This window comes from Stegostoma tigrinum, chromosome 14 (genome assembly GCF_030684315.1).
Source record: "Stegostoma tigrinum isolate sSteTig4 chromosome 14, sSteTig4.hap1, whole genome shotgun sequence".
NCBI lineage: Eukaryota > Metazoa > Chordata > Chondrichthyes > Orectolobiformes > Stegostomatidae > Stegostoma > Stegostoma tigrinum.
This window is the reverse complement of record NC_081367.1, coordinates 26,824,798-26,844,885: the sequence shown is the minus strand read 5'-3', so window position 1 is coordinate 26,844,885 and position 20,088 is coordinate 26,824,798. Positions and strand designations below refer to the sequence as shown.

The 20,088-nt window shown below is 41.9% G+C and overlaps 1 protein-coding gene across 9 annotated transcripts in view; it reads right to left on the bottom strand.

Moving 5' to 3' along the window:
* The window catches only part of schip1 (schwannomin interacting protein 1), an 806,217-nt gene that overhangs the window by 53,637 nt on the left and 732,492 nt on the right, over positions 1-20,088 (bottom strand). The window contains exon 1 of one of the 9 annotated variants that reach the window (XM_059651058.1): positions 10,829-11,308. The exons of 7 other annotated variants lie outside the window; for them this stretch is intronic. Coding sequence is in view for 1 of the 2 variants with exons in the window: in XM_048541972.2 (XP_048397929.1) it covers positions 10,829-10,927 (99 nt within the window). In the remaining variant the exon portion in view is untranslated. Of the gene's footprint in view, positions 1-10,828; positions 11,309-20,088 lie in introns of those variants that run through there. One more of the 9 variants, XM_048541972.2, reaches the window with a different exon arrangement.

Below are 20,088 nucleotides of genomic sequence, written 5' to 3'. Positions count from 1 at the left end.
TTGGAGCAAGATGCTCTCACCTCCAACCAACTGCCAGGTTTCCTAAGCACTGGCAAATCTGGCCCCTGGCTTTGTAACTTTGAAACAGGCTTTAAACTGTGGCGTGTGGTTTCATTAAAACAATCAAGTGTTAAGCTTTCTTCTGGACAACAGGTTAACTGCTGATCTTGCTCAACCGGAAGTGTGCTCATTGGGGAGGCAGGAAGGTGTTTGGGTTGGTCATTTACAAGCTGCTAACTCTCAACCCTGCCCTCCTGTCATGGGGGAAGTAACGTTCCTCCCAAAAGAATTTACAGTAATGTGGCTCTTTAAATTTAGTTCTAACCTTCTCCATGAACCTGGCACCTGGCATGCTTACCGCAGAGTGTGAATGAGATGAAAGTTGCTAATGTGTCAGAGCAGAGGCTATGAAGTGAAGCAAAGATAATATGATACTGACACTTATTCAATTCTCTGTCCCTTTACTTCTGATATGGCCCAAATATTGTGGAAAATTGGGAGGTTGATAAAAATTGCTGACAATCCAGCAAAAGTCCTCTAACCTGTTGCCCATCTCTCTGCTCGAATATCACCACAACATCCAGGCAACTCCATTCCTTAAGGCTCCCCGGATCAACAGTCCCTTAAATTTCCCATGAACTCAGATTTGTTCACCTTACGACTTTTTCAAACAGCAGTATTTTAAAGGAATAAATGGAGCTTTTCAAGAGCAGTCCTTATTAACAAATTTTAAATCCTGTGTTACAAAAATGTCAATCTGTACATTTTAAATTAATGATGTGCGCTTTAATTTAATCAGGAAGTACACAAACTTACTTTGCATTGGCTGAAATATAGCACTAGCATTTTGTTCAATGTCGACAGAGCATTTGTCCTCTAGACCATAAGTAGCAATTGTTCCACATCTCTTAATATTGCTTCAAATGCAGTTTCAAGAAATCTGCTCTGAAATATTAGATAACCTTCAGAAAATAAGCTCACCATGGTTTCAACTTTTCCGTCCTCCATTAACTAAAGTTAAATGCATTTTTTGGCATTAGAATTTCAATTTTTTGATGACAAGTGGTACATTTTATCTGTAACAAGTCAGAACAGCAGTTTAAGAATGGTTGAAATATTGATAAAAGTACAGATAATGGGATGCTAAGTGACTTGGATCCAATGACCTCCAGGCTAAAGACTTTCATAGTTGGTATGCTGACTAGAAATAAAAAAGGCTCTATTATGTCAGCAGCTGCAGCACGGCGCCTCAGTGGTTAGGGGCTGGAGTTTGGTTCCAGTCTTGGGTGACTGTCTAAAAGGCACATTCTCCCTGTGCCTGCATGGGCTCCTCCAAGTCCTCTGGTTTCCTCCCACAGTCCGAAGATGCACAGTTTAGGTGGTTTGCCATGCTAAATTGCCCATATTGTCCAGGGATGTGCAGGCTGGGTGGGTTAGCTGTATGAAATGCAGGGTTACAGGGGTAGGTTGAGAGATGGGTCTGGGCGGAATGCTCTCAGCGGGTCAGTGTGGGCATGATGGGACGAATGGCCTGCTCCCACACTGTAGAGGTTCTACGATTCCATTCTATGATTAAATCCACGTAACATGCCTCACTCAAAAGCTGTTGGCTCTCATCGCATACGTTCCCTCTGTTTTAACTGCTCTCTTATCAAGAGGACACAAAACCCAAACTTTGACAAAATGCGAATCTTGATACTTGAGTCACAGAGAAGACCACTGCCCCAGGCTGGGTTCTTGATTAAATTCTTTCACAGGGTAAATACTTTGTAAACGATTCAAAATTGAGACCGATCTCTGTCTCAACATTGATGACTTGGCAATTCTTTAAAATTAATTTGAGGGATGCAAGTGGGTCCTTGGCTGGACCCGCATATGTTAGCCAACCCTAGCTGCCCTTGAGAAAGTGGTCGTGAATTTTTTTCTTGAACTGCTGCTGTCCATTAGAGTTAGATAAGCCCACAATGCAAAAAAGGGGGAGAAATTTCAGGATTTTGACCCAGTGACACCGAAGGAATTACAATCTATTTCCAACTCAGGATGATGAGCAGCTTTAAGGGGATCCTAAAGTGCGGTGTTGTTGCTCCTCCGTGGAAATTTCCAGCCAAATTTGGAATGCGCAGTGAATTAGTTCTGTTTCAATAGACATCAAGTTTGCAAATCACATCTAGATAATTCAAAACAACTTATCAACTTCAGATTAATCTATCAAAAATTCAACAACAAACCCTGAAACCATGATTTTCTGATTTCCTTGAAATTGAGAAGTTAAAATTTTAAATGTTTGGAAAATACACATCTTTTACAGGCTAATTTTATAAAAGCTGTACTTAAAAATACATTCAAGAAGTCCTTATCCCCAAATACTTACAAGGAAAATACCAGCCCTAACCAATTAACCGAAAATGTGTAGACCACTGGTGCAATTAGTAAACAACAACTTAGAAACAGTTGTCGGCCTAACAGTAGGAAATATTCAAAATAGAGTTTGAGCAACAATGAGGCAGATGATGATAGGTTCCTTCTTGTAAGTTAGAAATCATTAGGTTGTCATGGGGATTTGACAGTTGTTGGGACTGAAATGATCATCTACAGAGTATAATCACATACTGGTTGTGGGTGAGGAGGAAAGAGAACAGAAAGTGGGAGAGAATGATGTCTGGAAGATTGTAGACTTTAATTTGCATGGAGATGTGTGAGTGAATGATTATTTTGGAATTCTGCCTGTTACTTAGCTCCAGGCAGCAGAGTATCAGTGCAAAGATTTCCATCCGGAGATAAAGGGATAACACAGAGTATGCATTGTGAACAGGCTGTATCAAGCAGCAGTTTGATAGGTAAACAGTCTCTTTTCTATGCTTTCTTGCATAATTCTGTTACGTTTTTAAACATCACAGGAGGTCACCATTTGGCCTGCGATCTCCACCTCGGCTCTCGGAATGATACTCACCAATTCCCATTCCCATTCACTTATCACTCCGATACTTTCCTCCAGATATTTGTTTATCCACTTCTCTTTCCAATAGTTACTAACAATTGTGCTTCCACTTTTGCCCCGGAAAGGCATTCTGTATCCTCACAACCTCTAATCATCTTTCTGAGTACCATCCACAAGGTACTAATAGAAATAGCTAGTTCCAAGTGATCACATCAAAGCCATCAATATGGAAAATGCCTACAAAGATCACCTTGGGATGGTTTCAATGAAACAAACTTCTCTGGTTTTTGTTCATATCTTCCTCCACTGATACTATTTTTGGGAAAATTGTGTATTCTAAAGGCACCAATTGCCTGATAGCGAATGTAAGATGTCACTCCATGACTTCTTCAGCAACTGTTCTAGGCCTAAACATCCTCAGAGGTTTCATCAATGATCATACAATCATAGAATTCGTACAATGTGGAAGCAGATCATTTGGCCCATCAAATCAATTCCGACCCTCCCAAGAGCATTCCACTCAGACCTATCCACCTACCCTATCCGCATAACCTTTTCGCACGGCTAATCCACCTGCCCTACTCATCCCTGGGCACAATGGGCAACTTAGCCCAATTCATCTAACCTGCGCACCTTGGACTGTGGGAGGAAACTAGAGCACCCGGAGGAAACTCACACAGACGCAAGGAGAATGTGCAAACTCCACACAGACTCTTCCCTCTATCGTAAGATGGAAAGTGTGGTCCAAGTAGCAGCGAACCATCAATTTTCAACTTACATCATCCGATTTTTAATACCTCAGATCTTTAAATGGGATGAAATGGTTTTAAAAGGGGAAAAGCTCTGACTTTATATGGCTGCAGTGACCACTTGACCACAGGCTGAGTCAGTTTATGAAGGCATCAATAAAATACATTCAGTCTGAACTGAAATTAACATATCATTGAGATGGCTGAAACTAATCACTTCAATCTGTATCGGCTGTTTATCTTACAACTTTTTGGACGTTGGGATGAAAGTCACATGCAGATTATCCAGTTTGGGAAAAATAATGAAGGAAGACACGGGAATACACAAAGGAATAGTATTTCAAACAACCATTTTTGGGCAGAGCACTGAAAGGAGTAACAGATTTGTCATAGCAGAACTGCGTGGCTTGTTGTCTCACAACAAGGGGTGCCAATTTTGGCATTGCCCACCCCCCCCCCCATGTGACATGCTTGAGGACCAATGCCAGGAGCTATGCAGAGTAGCTGCAGACAGAGTGCTTGTTTGGGTATACAAAGGCCTTTTAAAGATGGTGCAGGTGCAAGGGATGCTAGTCGTCCTGCAAATATCTATTGAGTAGTGTGTTGCTCCAGGAGTGGCGTATGGTAAGATTATACTAATTTTGGATGTGGGATGCAATGGGGTGGGGTAGGTGGTTGATGAGGTGAGTTTGGTTATGTAAAGTGAGAAATCCCGCTTAACCGTGTGGGAAAAATCCCACAAAACAACTCAACGTAACTTACATTTAGTCAAAACAAACCGCAGATTCAGTCATGGGAACAAAATTAACTAAAAATCTATTTTCAAGCCACACAGCATTGAAACACAGGATAGGGCCAGGCAAGTTGGTCCATCAAGTCCACTCTGCCATTGCATTAGATCATGGTTTACATCAACTCCACTTTCCTGCACTATCTCCATGTCTCTTGATATCGTCAGCCTCCAGAAATTTAACAGTTCTGTCTTGAACATGCTCAATGGTTGACCTTCCACAGCTATGTTGAGTAGAACATTCTGAAGACTGACATATCAAGCTGTAACAAACCTCACTAAATCATCACCCTTATGCTCATTGACTTGCACTGGCTTCTGGTCCACTGACACCTCAATTTCAAAACTCCCACCCCTCTCCCCATCCCCCACTTGGCTGAGCTTTCAAGGTTTTGAATGGTCTTCCTAAACTCCATGCTTTTCCACCTCCTTCTTCTGCTTTAAAATCGATTTACCCTTCAGTTTCTGGTTACCTATCTCAACATATCCATTTTTGGCTCACTGTCAAGGTTTTATCTGCTTGAAATAACGTTTGGACATTTTCATATGTTAATAATGCATTATAAATAGCAGTCTGCACTGTTGTTCATCTTTGATTGTGCAGTTTAGCTCTGCATTGCACTTGGTAACTTTATATTTATCAGCTGTAACACATCTGTTCTCGATCTTATCAATAAAGGAGGCCTGAGGCCTATGCTGTCCCAGAGGCACTTTGCATGTTCCACTGTGCATAAAGAGCAAAACAGTTGCTGGCAGTCTGTGCCCAGCTTGTGCACCAGGCTGATTCACCAGCTCTGAACTTGCTTTTAAATTGAATAGCTGCTCCATTGTACAGCCAGGCAGCCTGAGCTGTGTTTTAGCTACATCGTCTTCTAGGAGAGATGATGATTGAAATGCTAATTGGACAGAACACATTCTCTTCAACAGGTACTGACAAAGCACTTTGGACCCAACACTTGAGCCCATCATGGGCAAGGTGCCTTGAATAATAGAAAATTACACAGGCGCACTGACTTCAGGCACATTGTCCGCTGGCATCAGCTGACTTGTGCCGACAAACTGGCAGCACTGAGCATGTTGCACTGCCTAATGTCAACACCAGTATCTGTGTGCACATTGGGCTCTAAACCTTTGTTGCAAGTACTGCAATTTCTGATACAAGAGGTAACCTGTTTAAAAAAGATTCAAGTCATAGCCTATTTGTGAATTTAAGCTGCAATACTAAAATCTAGTGAATCCTGCACGTTTGGAGATCAGTGGCACCAGTATGTCTGCTATTGGAGCAATTAACAGAGTCCCTTGATAGATGAGGAAAAATATAATTTGTTTACTGATCTTTGTATATCAGCTGTGGTTCGACCATAGCACTCTTTCTTCAAGTACCACTCCAGAGACTTGAGCATAAAAGCTAATCTAATCATCAGCTGCAAGGTTAGGTTGGAGAAGAGAAGGCTCCTTGGAGTAAAGGAGTGGATTTTGACAGAAGTGTACAAGATTATGACAGGTTTAAACAAGGTAGACAAAGAAAAGCTAGTCCCATTGACTGATGTCACGAGAACGAGGGTACATATTTAAAATGTAGCGCAAGAGTTGCAGGGGAAATGTGAGGAAGAATTTTTTCGTTCAATGAGTTGTATTGACCTGGTGTAAGTAACCTGTTCACTTCTATGAGTATAGTGGAAGTCAAGACCAATTGATGATTTCAGAAGGAAAGCGGAGGGCACTTGAGGGAATCGATTCTGAATGGGGGGAGCGCGAATGGGAGTGACTAGATTGTTCCACAAACAGCTGAGTAAGGCTCAATGCTCCAAATAAATTCAATGGAGCTAGGACTTCATTGTTTTGGTGATGCAGTGTTGCACAGTTGGAGTGTGATATTTCATAACAGATGCTAAACTAAGGACCTGCTTGCTCCCTGAGGTGGACATTCCCATGACACTATCTTGAAGAAGACTGACTTATCCCCATTGTCTTCACCTTTTTTTAAAAAAAACTCACAACCACTTAAACAGATTATCTGGCGACATCACAAATCTGCCTGCAGGACCTTGCTGAAAGGCAATTTGACTGTCGCATTTCTCCACAATAGTGGCTAGCCTTTGAAAGTGCTTAACTGACTAAGTGCTTTGTAATGCCCTAAGGTTGTAAAGACGAGTATATAACTGTGATTCTTTCTATCCTCTTGCTCAACCAGTGATTAAAATAATTAGGAAACAATTTGTTAAGGACCTAAGTGGACAGAACTGCCTCAATACTGTACCAAAGTGCCACCTAAGATTACTGCCTTGATTTTCCACATGACAGAGAGCCTGTTAGATCAAATCCTCTGAATCAATTATCTGACATCTAGGCAGACATGTTTAAAAGCCAAATCTGCAGCAGAGCTAGGAATTCTCCTGAGCCGACTCATGGATGTACATCCAGGCCTATGTGTTCATATTTATGCAGTCAGCTCAATCTTTTACCAGTTGAGTGAAGTATCAGAGTGCTATCACAAAGTGGAATGTCCAAAACAGCTTTACAAATGTGCAATTTTAAATGCAGTCTCTGTCCTCAAGTAGGAAATCCTGACAGCCAGATTATACACAGGGTTCATAAATAGCCTTGAAACAAATCACTGATTTTTCAGCTTTACGTTTTATTAATGAGCTGCCTGTTCCTTCCCCATGTAAAATCAATACATAAACTACAATGTTTAATCAAAGGAAAACCGTTTAGGAATTTTACTGCAGAGAACAAGTCAAAAATAATTAATTTACAATTCACTGTATTAAATGTACAAAACATACATAAATCCTCGTTTACATGGAAAATGTCTTGCTCCCCTAATCAGTAGAACCTAAAACTAAGGGTTAAACAATTCAGAGCACATGTTTGAAATTTTTAAACACAAAGGTGCATTGTTTTCTAACAACGGCCAAAATGTCAAAAGCAGCACACACCTGGCAAAGTCAGGTTCCCTGCTGTAAGCACACATTCAAAGATTCCCTGAAATGTTAGCCTGCTCTCCAAAGCAATGTATAATCTTGAATAGAAGATTAAAAGTGGACAACTGAGGATTTTGATTAGTTTGAATGCTCTCATTTCACACCAGAACTTGCCGGAAAGAAAAGCACTGCTGTTCTATGTAACACTATACATTAATTACAACATGTTTCCAATGATTTGGTGAACTATACGGTTTGAATTTTTCTTAGGTCTTCACTAAATAATCATTGTCTCAAAGGAGCGCACATCAAATAACAAAATGAAACAGAAGGAACGATAGCCTGTCAGAGCTAAGTGTGCTATTAAGGCTTCAAATGATAATGTTAACACTATCAATACTACAGTCAAACTGCACAGAGTAGTTTGCAATTTGCTAAAAGCTACATTACCCTGAATTTTTTTTCAACAAAGAGCTGTTTTGGCCCTTCCTTCTCCCAACTGTCCATTATTTTGCATAACAGATCATATCCACTAAAAGAAAATGTATTACCCTGTTTTATTTAAATACATCAAACGAAGCATAAGACAATGTCTTATCATAGATCCATGTTAAAAAAAATAGATTTTCTTAGGTTCCAGGCCGTAAATTGACTGTTCACAACAGTGCTACCACTGGAACAAGACTGATATTAACAAGGCGATTCCCACAACAGCATGTTGCATAATCTGCCAATTTCTAGGCTTGTGCCAGAAAAATCATCATAGGAGGGGCTTATGGGGATATGGGTCAAATGCTGGCAAATGGGACTAAATCAGATTAGGTTATCTGACTGGCGTGGATGAGCTGGACTGAAGGGTCTGGTTCTTTGCTGTATGACTCTAGAATTATGAGATTGCTCTAAAAATCCAACTGGTTCACCAATATTCTTCAGTCCTTCAGTCCTGGATCTGCCATCCCTAAACTGTACAGCCTAAGTTAGGCTCTAGTTGCGGTCTTTGGCCATGGTTTTCCATGGCTATCAGGATCAAAAGGGGGCCTCAAATGTACACCAAGAGCAGCTCAACGGTCATCTGTGAGACAGCCTCCTAACTGGTCACCTCTGCAATCACTCTCCAGTTAAGGATAGTGGTTTAGCTTTTGTTGCTGCAGCATTAGACATCAAGCAGCTCTACAGCCTCAGCAGCCCCAAAACGACAGCTGCCTGGAGCAGAGGTAGACCCAGGTAACATGATACAACCATCACCAAACTTCAGTGCAGTGCAGAAATAGATCTCAGCCAGCACTTCCCTGAGTTGGAGGCAGAATCTTCCATTGGATTGTGTTTGTAATCGAACCCAGCTTTTAGCTATAAACTCCATCGATGGACAATGGAGCTGCAGTTTGATGATTCTCAACCCAAACTGCTGTCTCTGCTGGGCTCATTTATCCGCTACAGTGTGATGGGGATCCCAGCTTATGGCAAAACAGCGGCAAGGCCACTGAGTCACCCTTGAATTAATTCATGGGACAGATGTGACCTGCACTGGCTGGGCCAGCATTTATTTCCCATCCCTCGTTGCCTTGGAAAGGTGGTGCTGAACTGCTGCAGTTCATGTACTGTAGATAAATTCACAATACTATTAGGGATGTAATCTGTGATAGTGATCTCATGACATCAAAGCAATGGTGATATACTTCCAAGTCAGGATGAACAGTAGCTTGGAGGGGAACTTGTGAGTGGTGACGTTCCCATGACATATCCTTCTAGATTGTAGTGTTCACAGATTTGGAAGTTGCTGTCTGAGGAGCCAGGGTCAATTTCTGCAGTGCATCTCAAACACCATTGCTCCTGTGATTGAGCAGCAATGGAAATCAGAATCCCTACAGTGTGGAAACAGGCCGTTCAGCCCAACAAGTCCACACTGACACTCAGAGCATCCCACCAAGACCCATGCCCCCATAGCCCACCTAATCTACACATCGCTGAACAGGACGGGCAATTTAGCATGGCCAATTCACCTTGCCTGCACATCTTTGGGCTGTGGGAGGAAATTGGAGCCAGAGGAAACCCACGCAGACACAGGGACAATGTGCAACCTCCACACAGACAGTTGCTCGAGGGTGGAATCGAACCATAGTTCCTGGCGCTGTGAGGCAGCAGTGCTAACCACTGAGCCACCGTGCCAGCCCTGTTTGTGGACAAATTGCCAATGTAGGGCTGTTTTCTGATTATTGTCAAACTTCTTGAATGTTGTTGGAGTTGCACTTATCTAGGCAAGCAGCGATGATTTGATGACACTCCTGACTTGTGCCTTGTTAGATGATGGACTAGTTATGGGGAGTCACAAGTGAGTTACTCATTGCAGGATTCCTAACCTCTGAATTGATCTTACAGTCACAATATTTAAATGGCTAGTCCAGTTCAATTTCTGGTCATTGGTAATACCTAGTATGTCAATGCTGCAGTTTCAGTAACAGTAATACCCCCATAAATCAAAGATCAAGATCAGATTCTCTCTTATTAAAGACGATCATTTCCTAGCACTCATGTGGTGTGATGATTACTTCCAACTTGTCAGCCCAGGCCTGGATGTTGTCCAGGTCTTGTTGCATTTGCCCATAGACCGCCTTCCTCACTACTTGCCTTCATGGACTAGTCTGCCCCGGGAAAATATTCCGGTGGCAGGGTTGTGCCAAAGAGCTGTGCTGGTAGAACCTAGAACCAGTGCAAATAGTTCCAGTCATCTCATCTCCTAAGCCCTTCACCACAGGCCTATAAACCCAACTTTTATTGACCCCAGGTAATGAAGTAATGGCAATAAATACCATCCACCCCAAGAACAGAGTAGTGTACATCATTTGTCAATGCCCTGATAATTTGATTTTCCATTCAACAGACTTCAACAAAAGCCGGGCATTTGAATCTGTTGGCTGGCAAGTTATGCTTGTACTCAGGAGGCAGACAGTCATGAAGCAAATAGGGAAGAAAATATGTTTCAGTTTCTTTCAGTATTCTGGGCATCAACTAAACAAATATTAGGGATAAAAGGAAGTACAAATACATTAAGGTTTTGACCCTTCTAGAAAAAGCATTTATATATTTTGAAACATACAGCATGTTGCACACCTATCACATTTACCCAACCCAAAAAATATCAAACATATGGTAGTAAAACATTTTATCCACTCGTGTGCAAAAAAACGTAGTATCAACATATTTACTGTAATAATAGTCTGTAACTTATCTTGTTGCTCAATCAGACAATGAAACAGATAGCGAAGAGGCTGTAGTTAGCTTGGAAGGACACTTAGTTTTTAATTGTCTAAACGGCCCAGAGGAAACATATGGTAGTATACATCAACTGGTCAAAGTTCTGGATTTGAACCTAAATGCTGAAAAGAAAAGGGCTATGTTCAAACTTATCCAACTATTTCAGTCTTACCTTTTTATAATTGGCCACCAGATCAGCAGCTGTCACATTCCTGAGGATATGACTGTTCACAGACATGCTGCAGCAGTTTAAATTCCACAACGGTTTCATGAGGATTTGAGGTTACGTGTATAAGCAGAATTATTTTACTTCAGTCATGACTAAAGCTATCGAGGTTTGCCAGCTCTCCTGGTCATTTCTCTGCTTGTCGTTCTTTTATAAAAATAAAATCTCCTGCTCTCCGACTGATGTTCTAGAAAAGGGCTTTGGGAATTTCTGTTTAGAGATGAAACCATACAAGCCCCTTGGCTCATTCACGTTTCCTTCAATCCATGTTGCAAAGGCAGTTTCACAAAAATCATGACACCTCGGTAGTATTCTGAGCTGGAAGAGGCTAGTTCTCCTTGCTGGCACCCAACACCTTCCTCACAACATATCCTGCTGGAATTCCCTTCTAAGAACACTCTACAGTATATGGCTTTTACCTAATAAAGGAAAAGGCTTCCTTTTGAGCTGCTGCCAGTTGACTGCACCCAGAATTCATTGCTAGTAGACTGTTTTGGTGCGAAATGTGAAAGACAGATCCCCCACCCCCGTCACGGTTACTATGTGATAAAAATAGAAGACTGAACACAGTCTAGCAATCACCAAAGCTGAGCAGACTTCTCCTGGATAGCTGATGAGCACCAGCAGTAACAGAACATAACAAAACCAGACGTAATGTTCAAACATATGACCAGCTTATTTGATAGATTATAAGCATCAATGTGGTATGTTAAACTTATCTGAAGACCACAACATTTCTAAAGCAAAAAGAATTTACTAAACAGCACAGCAGGCCATGGGTAGGATATTATTCACAGAGCTACACCATTATACAGAAACAGCTAATTAAATCCCAGTCAATTAGTAAAAGAAACAAAATAACCAAACAGCTGCTCAAAGGATACAGCAATTGTTCTGCTGAGTTCTCTCCCAAGAAGGAAAATAGGAGACAGTAATTCACTTCTTCCAGTCCACCCAGTTTCTGCTGCTCATAGGAATTCTAAATACAGCGAGGCTTCTTCAGACAATCCAGTAACAGAGTACAAATCATATCTATAATCTACCAGTAAACTGTGATAGATTTGTCATTAATTTCCTCGCTAATAGTATTTTTCAAATCCATTGACTGTAATGATTTAACTCACCAACAAAATATATACCTTAAATTGGGGATCTTTAAACCAAACTATTCATTTCAAACAGAGACATTTAACAGCATTTTAGTTCTGCATTGTTTCTTGCAGCTTCTGTTCATTGCAGTATGTAAATTGCTAAGTATATCATTCCTAAGTAGCATAAGCTACAATTTCAATGTGTATAGTTCATATCTGATAGACTTGTCTGGTCCATAATAAATTGCGATATCATGCAGAACTGAAAAATCGACATGTTGTTGAACAGTAATATTTTTTGAAATCACACAAAGCACAAAAAGGACATTTTATATTTAAGTAATTTAAAAAGGAGATAATCCAAGAATAGATGAAGTATCAACCCTTGGATTTCAAATATATGTTATAAATTCAACCTGTTCTGGCACATCTGTGAGAGACAAGATTTGAACTCAGGATTTCTATTCCTCAGAGACACGATTACCATGCTACAAGAGTCCCTTGGCTAAGGTAAATGCACTGCTATGGTTCTGATTTGAGAGCCACAGTGAATCAATCCTTTGTTCTGAATAACCCACTCAGACATGTTACGTCACAACTCTCTGGACTAAAATCAAGACATTCTGACCCAGAGGCTGGGACACTACCCCAAACCACAAACACCCCAAAACCCTCTGGTTTTGTAAGCAGATCCATCTATAATCAATTAAAGCTTGCTGGCAGGTGAATCGTATTCCTTCACGCAGTTAATCATGAGGTACCTGTAGACATACAGTTACAATGAAAGGACTTCTGCAGTGGCTTATCTATTCACACTAGTTTGTAGCTGTCATATTTCTGCACTGCAGATGTTCATAAGTGCTTAAACAATCAATAAAAAAAGCTTAAAGTCGTCTCCGTAGAATGAACCTATTTAAAACAGTTAGATTAAAAAGGCTGAGTCATCCATACTGTATGGATCACAGAACCTCAAGGGTTGACTTTTTTTTAGAACAAGTTAAGCGTCACAGCAATTTGCTCAAAGCATAAGCTATGATTAAATGATCTTAGGTGTAATGCGTGCTACAAACTACCTGCTGTTGCTCAAAGCTACTCCTGCCAGGGGACCTGCCGTCAAGCGATGACACACCCATCTGTCTTTCACCGTCCACAGACCTCCACTGGTGCTCATCTGCAATGTCTGTCTTGCAGCCATTCTTTTTTGCTGACCTCCATTTTGTCCTCTAGAAAACGTCATGAGGGACATGGATAAGGGAAAGAGGCAAGGCCTTTAGGCAGTACGGTGGCTCAGTGGTTCTCACTGCTGTCTCACAGCGCCAGGGACCCGGGTTCAATCCCACCCTAAGGTGACAGTCTGTGTGGAGTTTGCACATCCTCTCTGTGTCTGCGTGGGTTTCCTGTGGGTGCTCCAGTCCAAAGATGTGCAGGTTAGGTGGACTGGCCATGCTAAATTGCCCGTAGTGTCCAAGGATGTTTGGGTTAGGTGGATGAGACGTGGAGAAAGGTAGGGGGAGGGGCATGAGTCAGGTTGGGATCCTCTATGGAGGGGTGGTGTTCACTTGTTGGGCCGAATGGCCTGTTTCCATACTGCAGGGATTCTACGAAAACATCACCATAGCTTTTCAGGTCTGATCAAATGCCTGAAGATTTACATTTTCTTCTTGGGGTCACAATTCCCAAGGGTTCATTTTGCCCTCTCAATTTCATGCATTTTTTATTTTAGAAATGGCCTGCATATGACACATTTTCAAAATTCCATTCACAGACCGGAAGAAAAAAAGCTACTTGACTGTCACCAAAAGAATAATTTTCATCAGAGCAGAGTGCCCGGCCATTAAAATACAGAATGAAGCACGTGTAGATAGGATAGTGAAGAAAGCATTTGGTATGTTTGCCTTTATTGGACAGAGCACTGAGTATATGAGTTGGAGAGTCATCGTGCAGCTGTATGGGACATTGGTTCAGCCACTTTTGGAGTATTGTGTGCAATTCTAGTCTCCCTCCTAAAGGAAAGATGTTGTGAAACTAGGAAGGGCTCAGAAAAGATTTACAAGGATGTTGCCAGGGTTAGAGTGTTTGAGCTACAGGGAGAGGCTAAAGAGACTGGGGCTATTTTCCTCACAGTGTCAGAGGCTGACGGGTGACCTTATAGAGGTTTATAAAATCATGAGGGGTATGAATAGAGCAAAGTGAGAAGATCTTTTCACGAGGATAGGGGAGTCCAAAACTAGAGGGCAAGGGTTCAAGGTGAGAGGGGAAAGACCAAAGGACCTGAGGTGCAACTTATTCACACAGATGGTGGTGCACGAATGAACTTCCAGATAGGAGTGGTGGAAGCTGGTACAAGTACATTTAAAAAGCATCTGGATGGGTGCACGAATAAGAAGGGTAGAGAGGGAGATGGGACAAGTGCAAGCAAATGGGCCTGGATAGGTTATCTTGTAAGCATGGACGAGTTGGACTGAAGGGTCTGCTTCTGTGCTGTATATCTCTATGACATGTAGGGCCATTTGGTCCATCTATCTATAGAAGCACTAATAGGATACTCAGGAGTCTGTAATGCTGAGTGTTAGCCGAGCTCCCATTGCAAATGGGTAATTTGTATTAAGGAATTTGTCCCAACACTGACTTAGCCCTGATGTTTGACTTAACAAGCCACAAGAACAACAGGATTTAACCAAATATTTCAAACCCTGGGTGTGGTATTATTATTAGTTTCAAACCTGACCTTTGGTTAATAATGTTGCCATCATTTTCCAACAATATTGGCCAGACCGCTCCATTGCATATACGGAGAGTTTTAAAGGACTGGACTACAAAATATGATCACCATACAATCTCTTCATTGACTTAATTGTTCATATAGCAAACTTATCCCATGGCTTAGAATGAGACAATTCTAGCTGGCTCTGTTTAAAGGTCGATATTAGTTTTAGGAGCTTGTAAACACATCAAAAGGAATTAATGTAGGGTTTGCATTCCCAATTAATGCAAAATAGAACTAATTTGCAACTTGTACACCTATTAAAAGAAAAGGTTAGGCAAAAGCAACATTGTTTTTCTCGATGTTTGAAACTTTAATGTTTGAAAGATGTCAAAAGGGATCTCTGCATGAAATTTACCCACAAACTGTTGCTTCCATTTGCTGTCCTGTTGTCAAAAGCTGGATTTTAAGATAGTGTGATGTAATGCAACATTAACTAATGTGCACAAATTTAAAGAATTCCCATCATCTACAGATTTCTCAGTGCACCGAAGAAGGCCAGCTAACTCAATCATAAGGTCCTTGTTGACAATTCCCAACCCTACACCAACCTGCATTAGCCTTGTCCTAGCGTACCCTCATCTCCAACTTTTTACATACAGTTACTACTTCACAAGCATTGTCTCCTCTGCGTTCCATATACTGTCTCTAATCCCCAGAACTCACTTCCCCTGAAACACCCCACCTCGACTTTCAGTGAAAATACTGACTGTGGCCCAAGTCTCTGACTGACTGGAAAAAACTGCTCCAACTGATGAATGGGAGATCCCTGACTGATCTCTGTGCAGCTCCCAGATGGATATGTTGCAAAACCTCAGGCTGGTCGCACTGAAGGACCATGGTTCCACTCCTGGATTGAAGAGATATGGCCTCCTGCCCCTGGGTGGCCTAAGTGACCAGCTGATTGTATTCTAACACCTGGATTGATATCTGACACTGCCCTTGACTTCCCGCACCAGTGCCCATTGACCAAAGATGCCTCTCCTTTGACTTTGAGAGACGGGAACTGATTGAAGTGTATTTGGTGAGTGTTGCTACATGTGCTGCTGGCACATACTGCAGTCATGACAGCAACATAGCACCATTTTGTAAAACAACATGGCGACCCCTTGACTGATCACTGCTGAGGAACATGACAAGTTGCTTAACTTTGAATTTACGCTAAAAAGCAAGGCAACATAGAGATGATACGAGTGTTCAAATACGAGAACTAAGAAAGCAATGGAGTATCCCTGATCTGTACCATGGCCCAATCCATGAGACGAGTGTCTGTCCCAGTGCGCAAAGTATCTTGGCAGCAGCATTACACTGTTAGGTGTTGTTGTGCTCCAAAGTGCACCATTTAAGTAGAGAACCATATTCCGAGTGCGTCAGAGATATACTATAAGGATGTGGCGAGGCTGGTGCTTGTCTGATGCCCACCTTCATGGGTAGACAGTACTGATGGTTGATGTCCATGGAATGAATCCTGAGATGTTGGGGATTGGTGACCAAAGGGCGGAATGGTGGCTCCGTGGTTAGCACTACAGCCTCACAGCACTAGGGACTCAGGTTCGATTCCAGCCTCGGGCAACTGTCTGTGCGGAGTTTGCACATTCTCCCTATGTCTGCGTGGGTTTCCTCTGGGTGCTCCGGTTTCCTCCCACAGTCCAAAGATGTGCGGGCTAGGTGGATTGGCCATGCTAAATTGCCCGTAGTGTTCAGGGGTGTGTGGGTTATAGGGGATGGGTCTGGGTGGGATGTTCCAAAGCGCGGTGTGGACTTGTTGGGCCGAAGGGAATCTAATCTCTAATTTTAAAAAAACGTAGGCCGGGAGAAGCAAGTAGGCCTCTTGCCATTAATGAGATTCTCATTTATAATTCAGACTTGGTCACAAAAATTGGAATTTCTTTGCCTGACATCAAGAACCTTATTTTTCTGATCTTGCCATATGTTTCACTGACGCATCAGTACTGCATCCTTCAGGAGCTGGGAAAATTCAGTCCTCTGGTTTTGTATGAGGGACTAGATTGTTTAATTCATATTCATATTGATAATAATGAATTATGACCTAGAAATAGAATGCAAGAGTTATTGATCTATAACCTCACATAGCACTTTTCAAAGGAACAGCTGTCCAGTTCAGATAGAAAATAGATTGGCTTCAATGAAAGAAAAGTATATACTTTTGCGTGAAAGAAGTACTGAGACCCCAAGATGACACATAAAACTAATGTCAGAGACTGACGTATGCATATTGAATATTAATTAGGGCAGCAGACTCATTTGTTTCAGTCAATCTTTAAAATGATACTAATGATAAATCCAAACTATATTTAGGGATAAGAGATAATGGGAACTGCAGATGCTGGAGAATCCAAGATAACAAAGTGTGAAGCTGGATGAACACAGCAGGCCAAGCAGCTTTTGTGCTCCTGAGATGCTGCTCAGCCTGCTGTGTTCATCCAGCTTCACATTTTGTTATATTTAGTGATAATCTGTTTTGAAGCTGCTGCCACTTTGCTTCCCCAACTTAGGCAGAAATTTGGCTGTCGAGTGAAAAGGAAATTCACCCGACAGTCAGTAAGCAAACAAACAGTTTCCAGTGCATGCTCTTCAGCTGAACAGTTTTGGACCGGAACTAATGGGGTGCCACAGAGATCAGGCACTCAGCTGTTCAAGTTGCAATTATATATTTTGGATAAGGAGACAGCGTATTATTGGCGAATCTCCTGACAGTATAACAGGCAGGGAGGCAGCTTGTATGGGTGTTGCAGAAAGCTTGCATAGGGGTACAGTGAGTGGGCAACATGTGTGACAGATGGGAGCATGCTGGCTTGAAAGTCAGGGTATGATCTTGCCTGTGCTTGGGTGGCACACCCCACATTGTTTACCTGCACCGGAGCCTTACACTGGCTGAAGGAGGGACTTCTGTGCCCAATGGAGAAGAATTCACATCCCCCAGAGCTGCTGGCCAATCAAATAGCTGATGCCTCTCTTGTCCCAACTGTGCCACTGAGGGCAATGGCTACTGCTGGGAGTGCATATGGCCTTTCAGAAGAAATACAGATGGAACCAGGTTTTCAAGTAGGTCTGGGATTTGGCTTGGGCCAAGGTGGCAGGAAAGTAATGCTAAGGCCGTGATCAGATCAGCCAGAATTTAATACGCAAGGAAGAATTCAACATTTCACTTTCTTCTGAACGTATTTGTTTTTCAAATTCATTCATGGAATGTGGGCTCTGCTGTCTAGACCAGCATTTATTACTCATCCCTAAACACTTAGAGGGCAGTTAAGCATCAAGAGTCAACCACATTGCTGAAGATCTGGGTTCACATATAGGCCCAAACAGGGAAGGATGTCAGATTTCCTTCATAGAAGGACATTAATGAACCAGATGGGCTTTATGACAATCGAAAGGGCTACATATTAGGGATTAGGTCAATTTTATTGAATTCAAACCCATATTCTGGATTATTAGTCATGGTTTCATGGTCATCATTAGACTATTACTACCAGATTCTTTTCATTGAATTTAAATTCCACCAAATAATATGGGGAACAGAGTCCCACCAATTCCAAACTGGGACTAGATCTAGACCTGGGACAGAGACCCATTATCTAGGTCTCTGGATTAATAGTTTAGTGAAAATGCCGTGAGACCATCAATGCCCCATCACTGGCCGAGATAAAATCTCAGGAAAAAAAAATCAAACTTGAATTCTGGACATATCAGTAAATCACCTCCATGCTTTATAGATTTATAATTCAATTAACATTGTAAATAGTTACACTTTCTTTTCGAATGGAGGTGCATGCTGTATGTGGACCTAGCCTTACAGAGAATTCATTTTTAAGAGACTCTCATGTGCTGTCTGCATTTTTCTCCACTTGTGGGAACCTCTGGCCAGTCAGCTGTTGAGGCCCATCCCTAGTTGCCCTAGAGAAGCTGCTAGTGAGCTGCCTTCTTGAACTGCTGCAGTGCACATGCTGGAGGTTGACCCACTATGCCTTTTCAGGTGGGAATTCCAGGACTTTGCGCCAGCAATGGTGAAGGAACAGTGATATCTGCCCTCTTAGGAGGAAATAAGAGATCCTGTGATCACAATTTCAGGTGAGAGCAGTGAACGATATGTTGTGTGCCGCTTCTTTGAAGTTATGCTGCACAAAGAGAAATCAGTTGTTTTGCTGTAATGTCTGCCTCATAACTTCTAATAACTTCTAAGGAAGTGACCAATCCCTGATGAATGATTGATTATTTGACCAGTATTATTGAAATGATAATGTGATGAACAAAAATTCAGTTTTCACTATCGGGGTTTGACTGGAATGAAGCCAGAAACCTGCAACAGCAAACATAAAGCCATTCTGTTAATGGAGTAAAACTAAAATCCCAGGCTGCGCTATTTTAAGTCTGCATCCTGATAATCTTTGACTATGCATGTGCGCACACATGCACGTGTATGCGTATATTCACACATATCTGTTGCAAATACATTTGAGTGCCCAATAAACATTCATCCTCACTCTTTTATTATTCACTTGAGGTATGTGGATATTAGCTGGCTAGGCCAGTATTGATTGACCACCCCTACTTAACCTTGAGAAAATGGTGGTGAACGGCTTTCTTACCTTCAAAATAAGGAGAAAACCCCCTTTTTTGGGTCTGTTTTTATAAGCTGCAACATTGTAGGGATTATACACACTTTTTGTTTCTCTTTATAATCACATTGGTCTCCAGTCAACTGAGCCGTAAGGAAAGTTGGGAAGCATGCTATGGCCGCCACTGTAACACCTATTATTGTTCACTTAAATTCACCAGAATAAGGTTTATCTCAGGTTGAACGGGAGAAAAGGCCTGCTTACAGGAATATTTAGTGACGTTTATCTCCATAAAATGCTTGGAGCACAAAACAGGGCTGAATTTTCACTGTTTTTCGCAAAATGTTTTCTCAAATGAGATTCATTGTACCCAGTCTATCACGGCCCGTGTCAAATTTTCTCACATAATCTTCTACTATTCATCACATCAATCATGCAATTGGTCTCTACGGCACCCATCCCATGGAAACATGCAGGAGAGGCAGCCATACCATTGCCCAGAGTGAGAGACATTCATGCCACGAGCGTCATTTTCAAACTCTATCTGCACATCATTTCAGACGCTGCAAGCAAGGAACTACCTTTCAAAACTCTGGAGCTCCACCATATCACTGAGGACATGGCCCAGAGAGGGAAGCTGTCGTCCCACTTCACCTACAGGAATGTCAAAGTGCTTTTATAAGGGGTAGTGAGACACACCACCACCAGTCTCAGCGAACACAGGCCTAATAGCACCCCAGGTCAAATAATCAAGCAGACTAATGGAACACT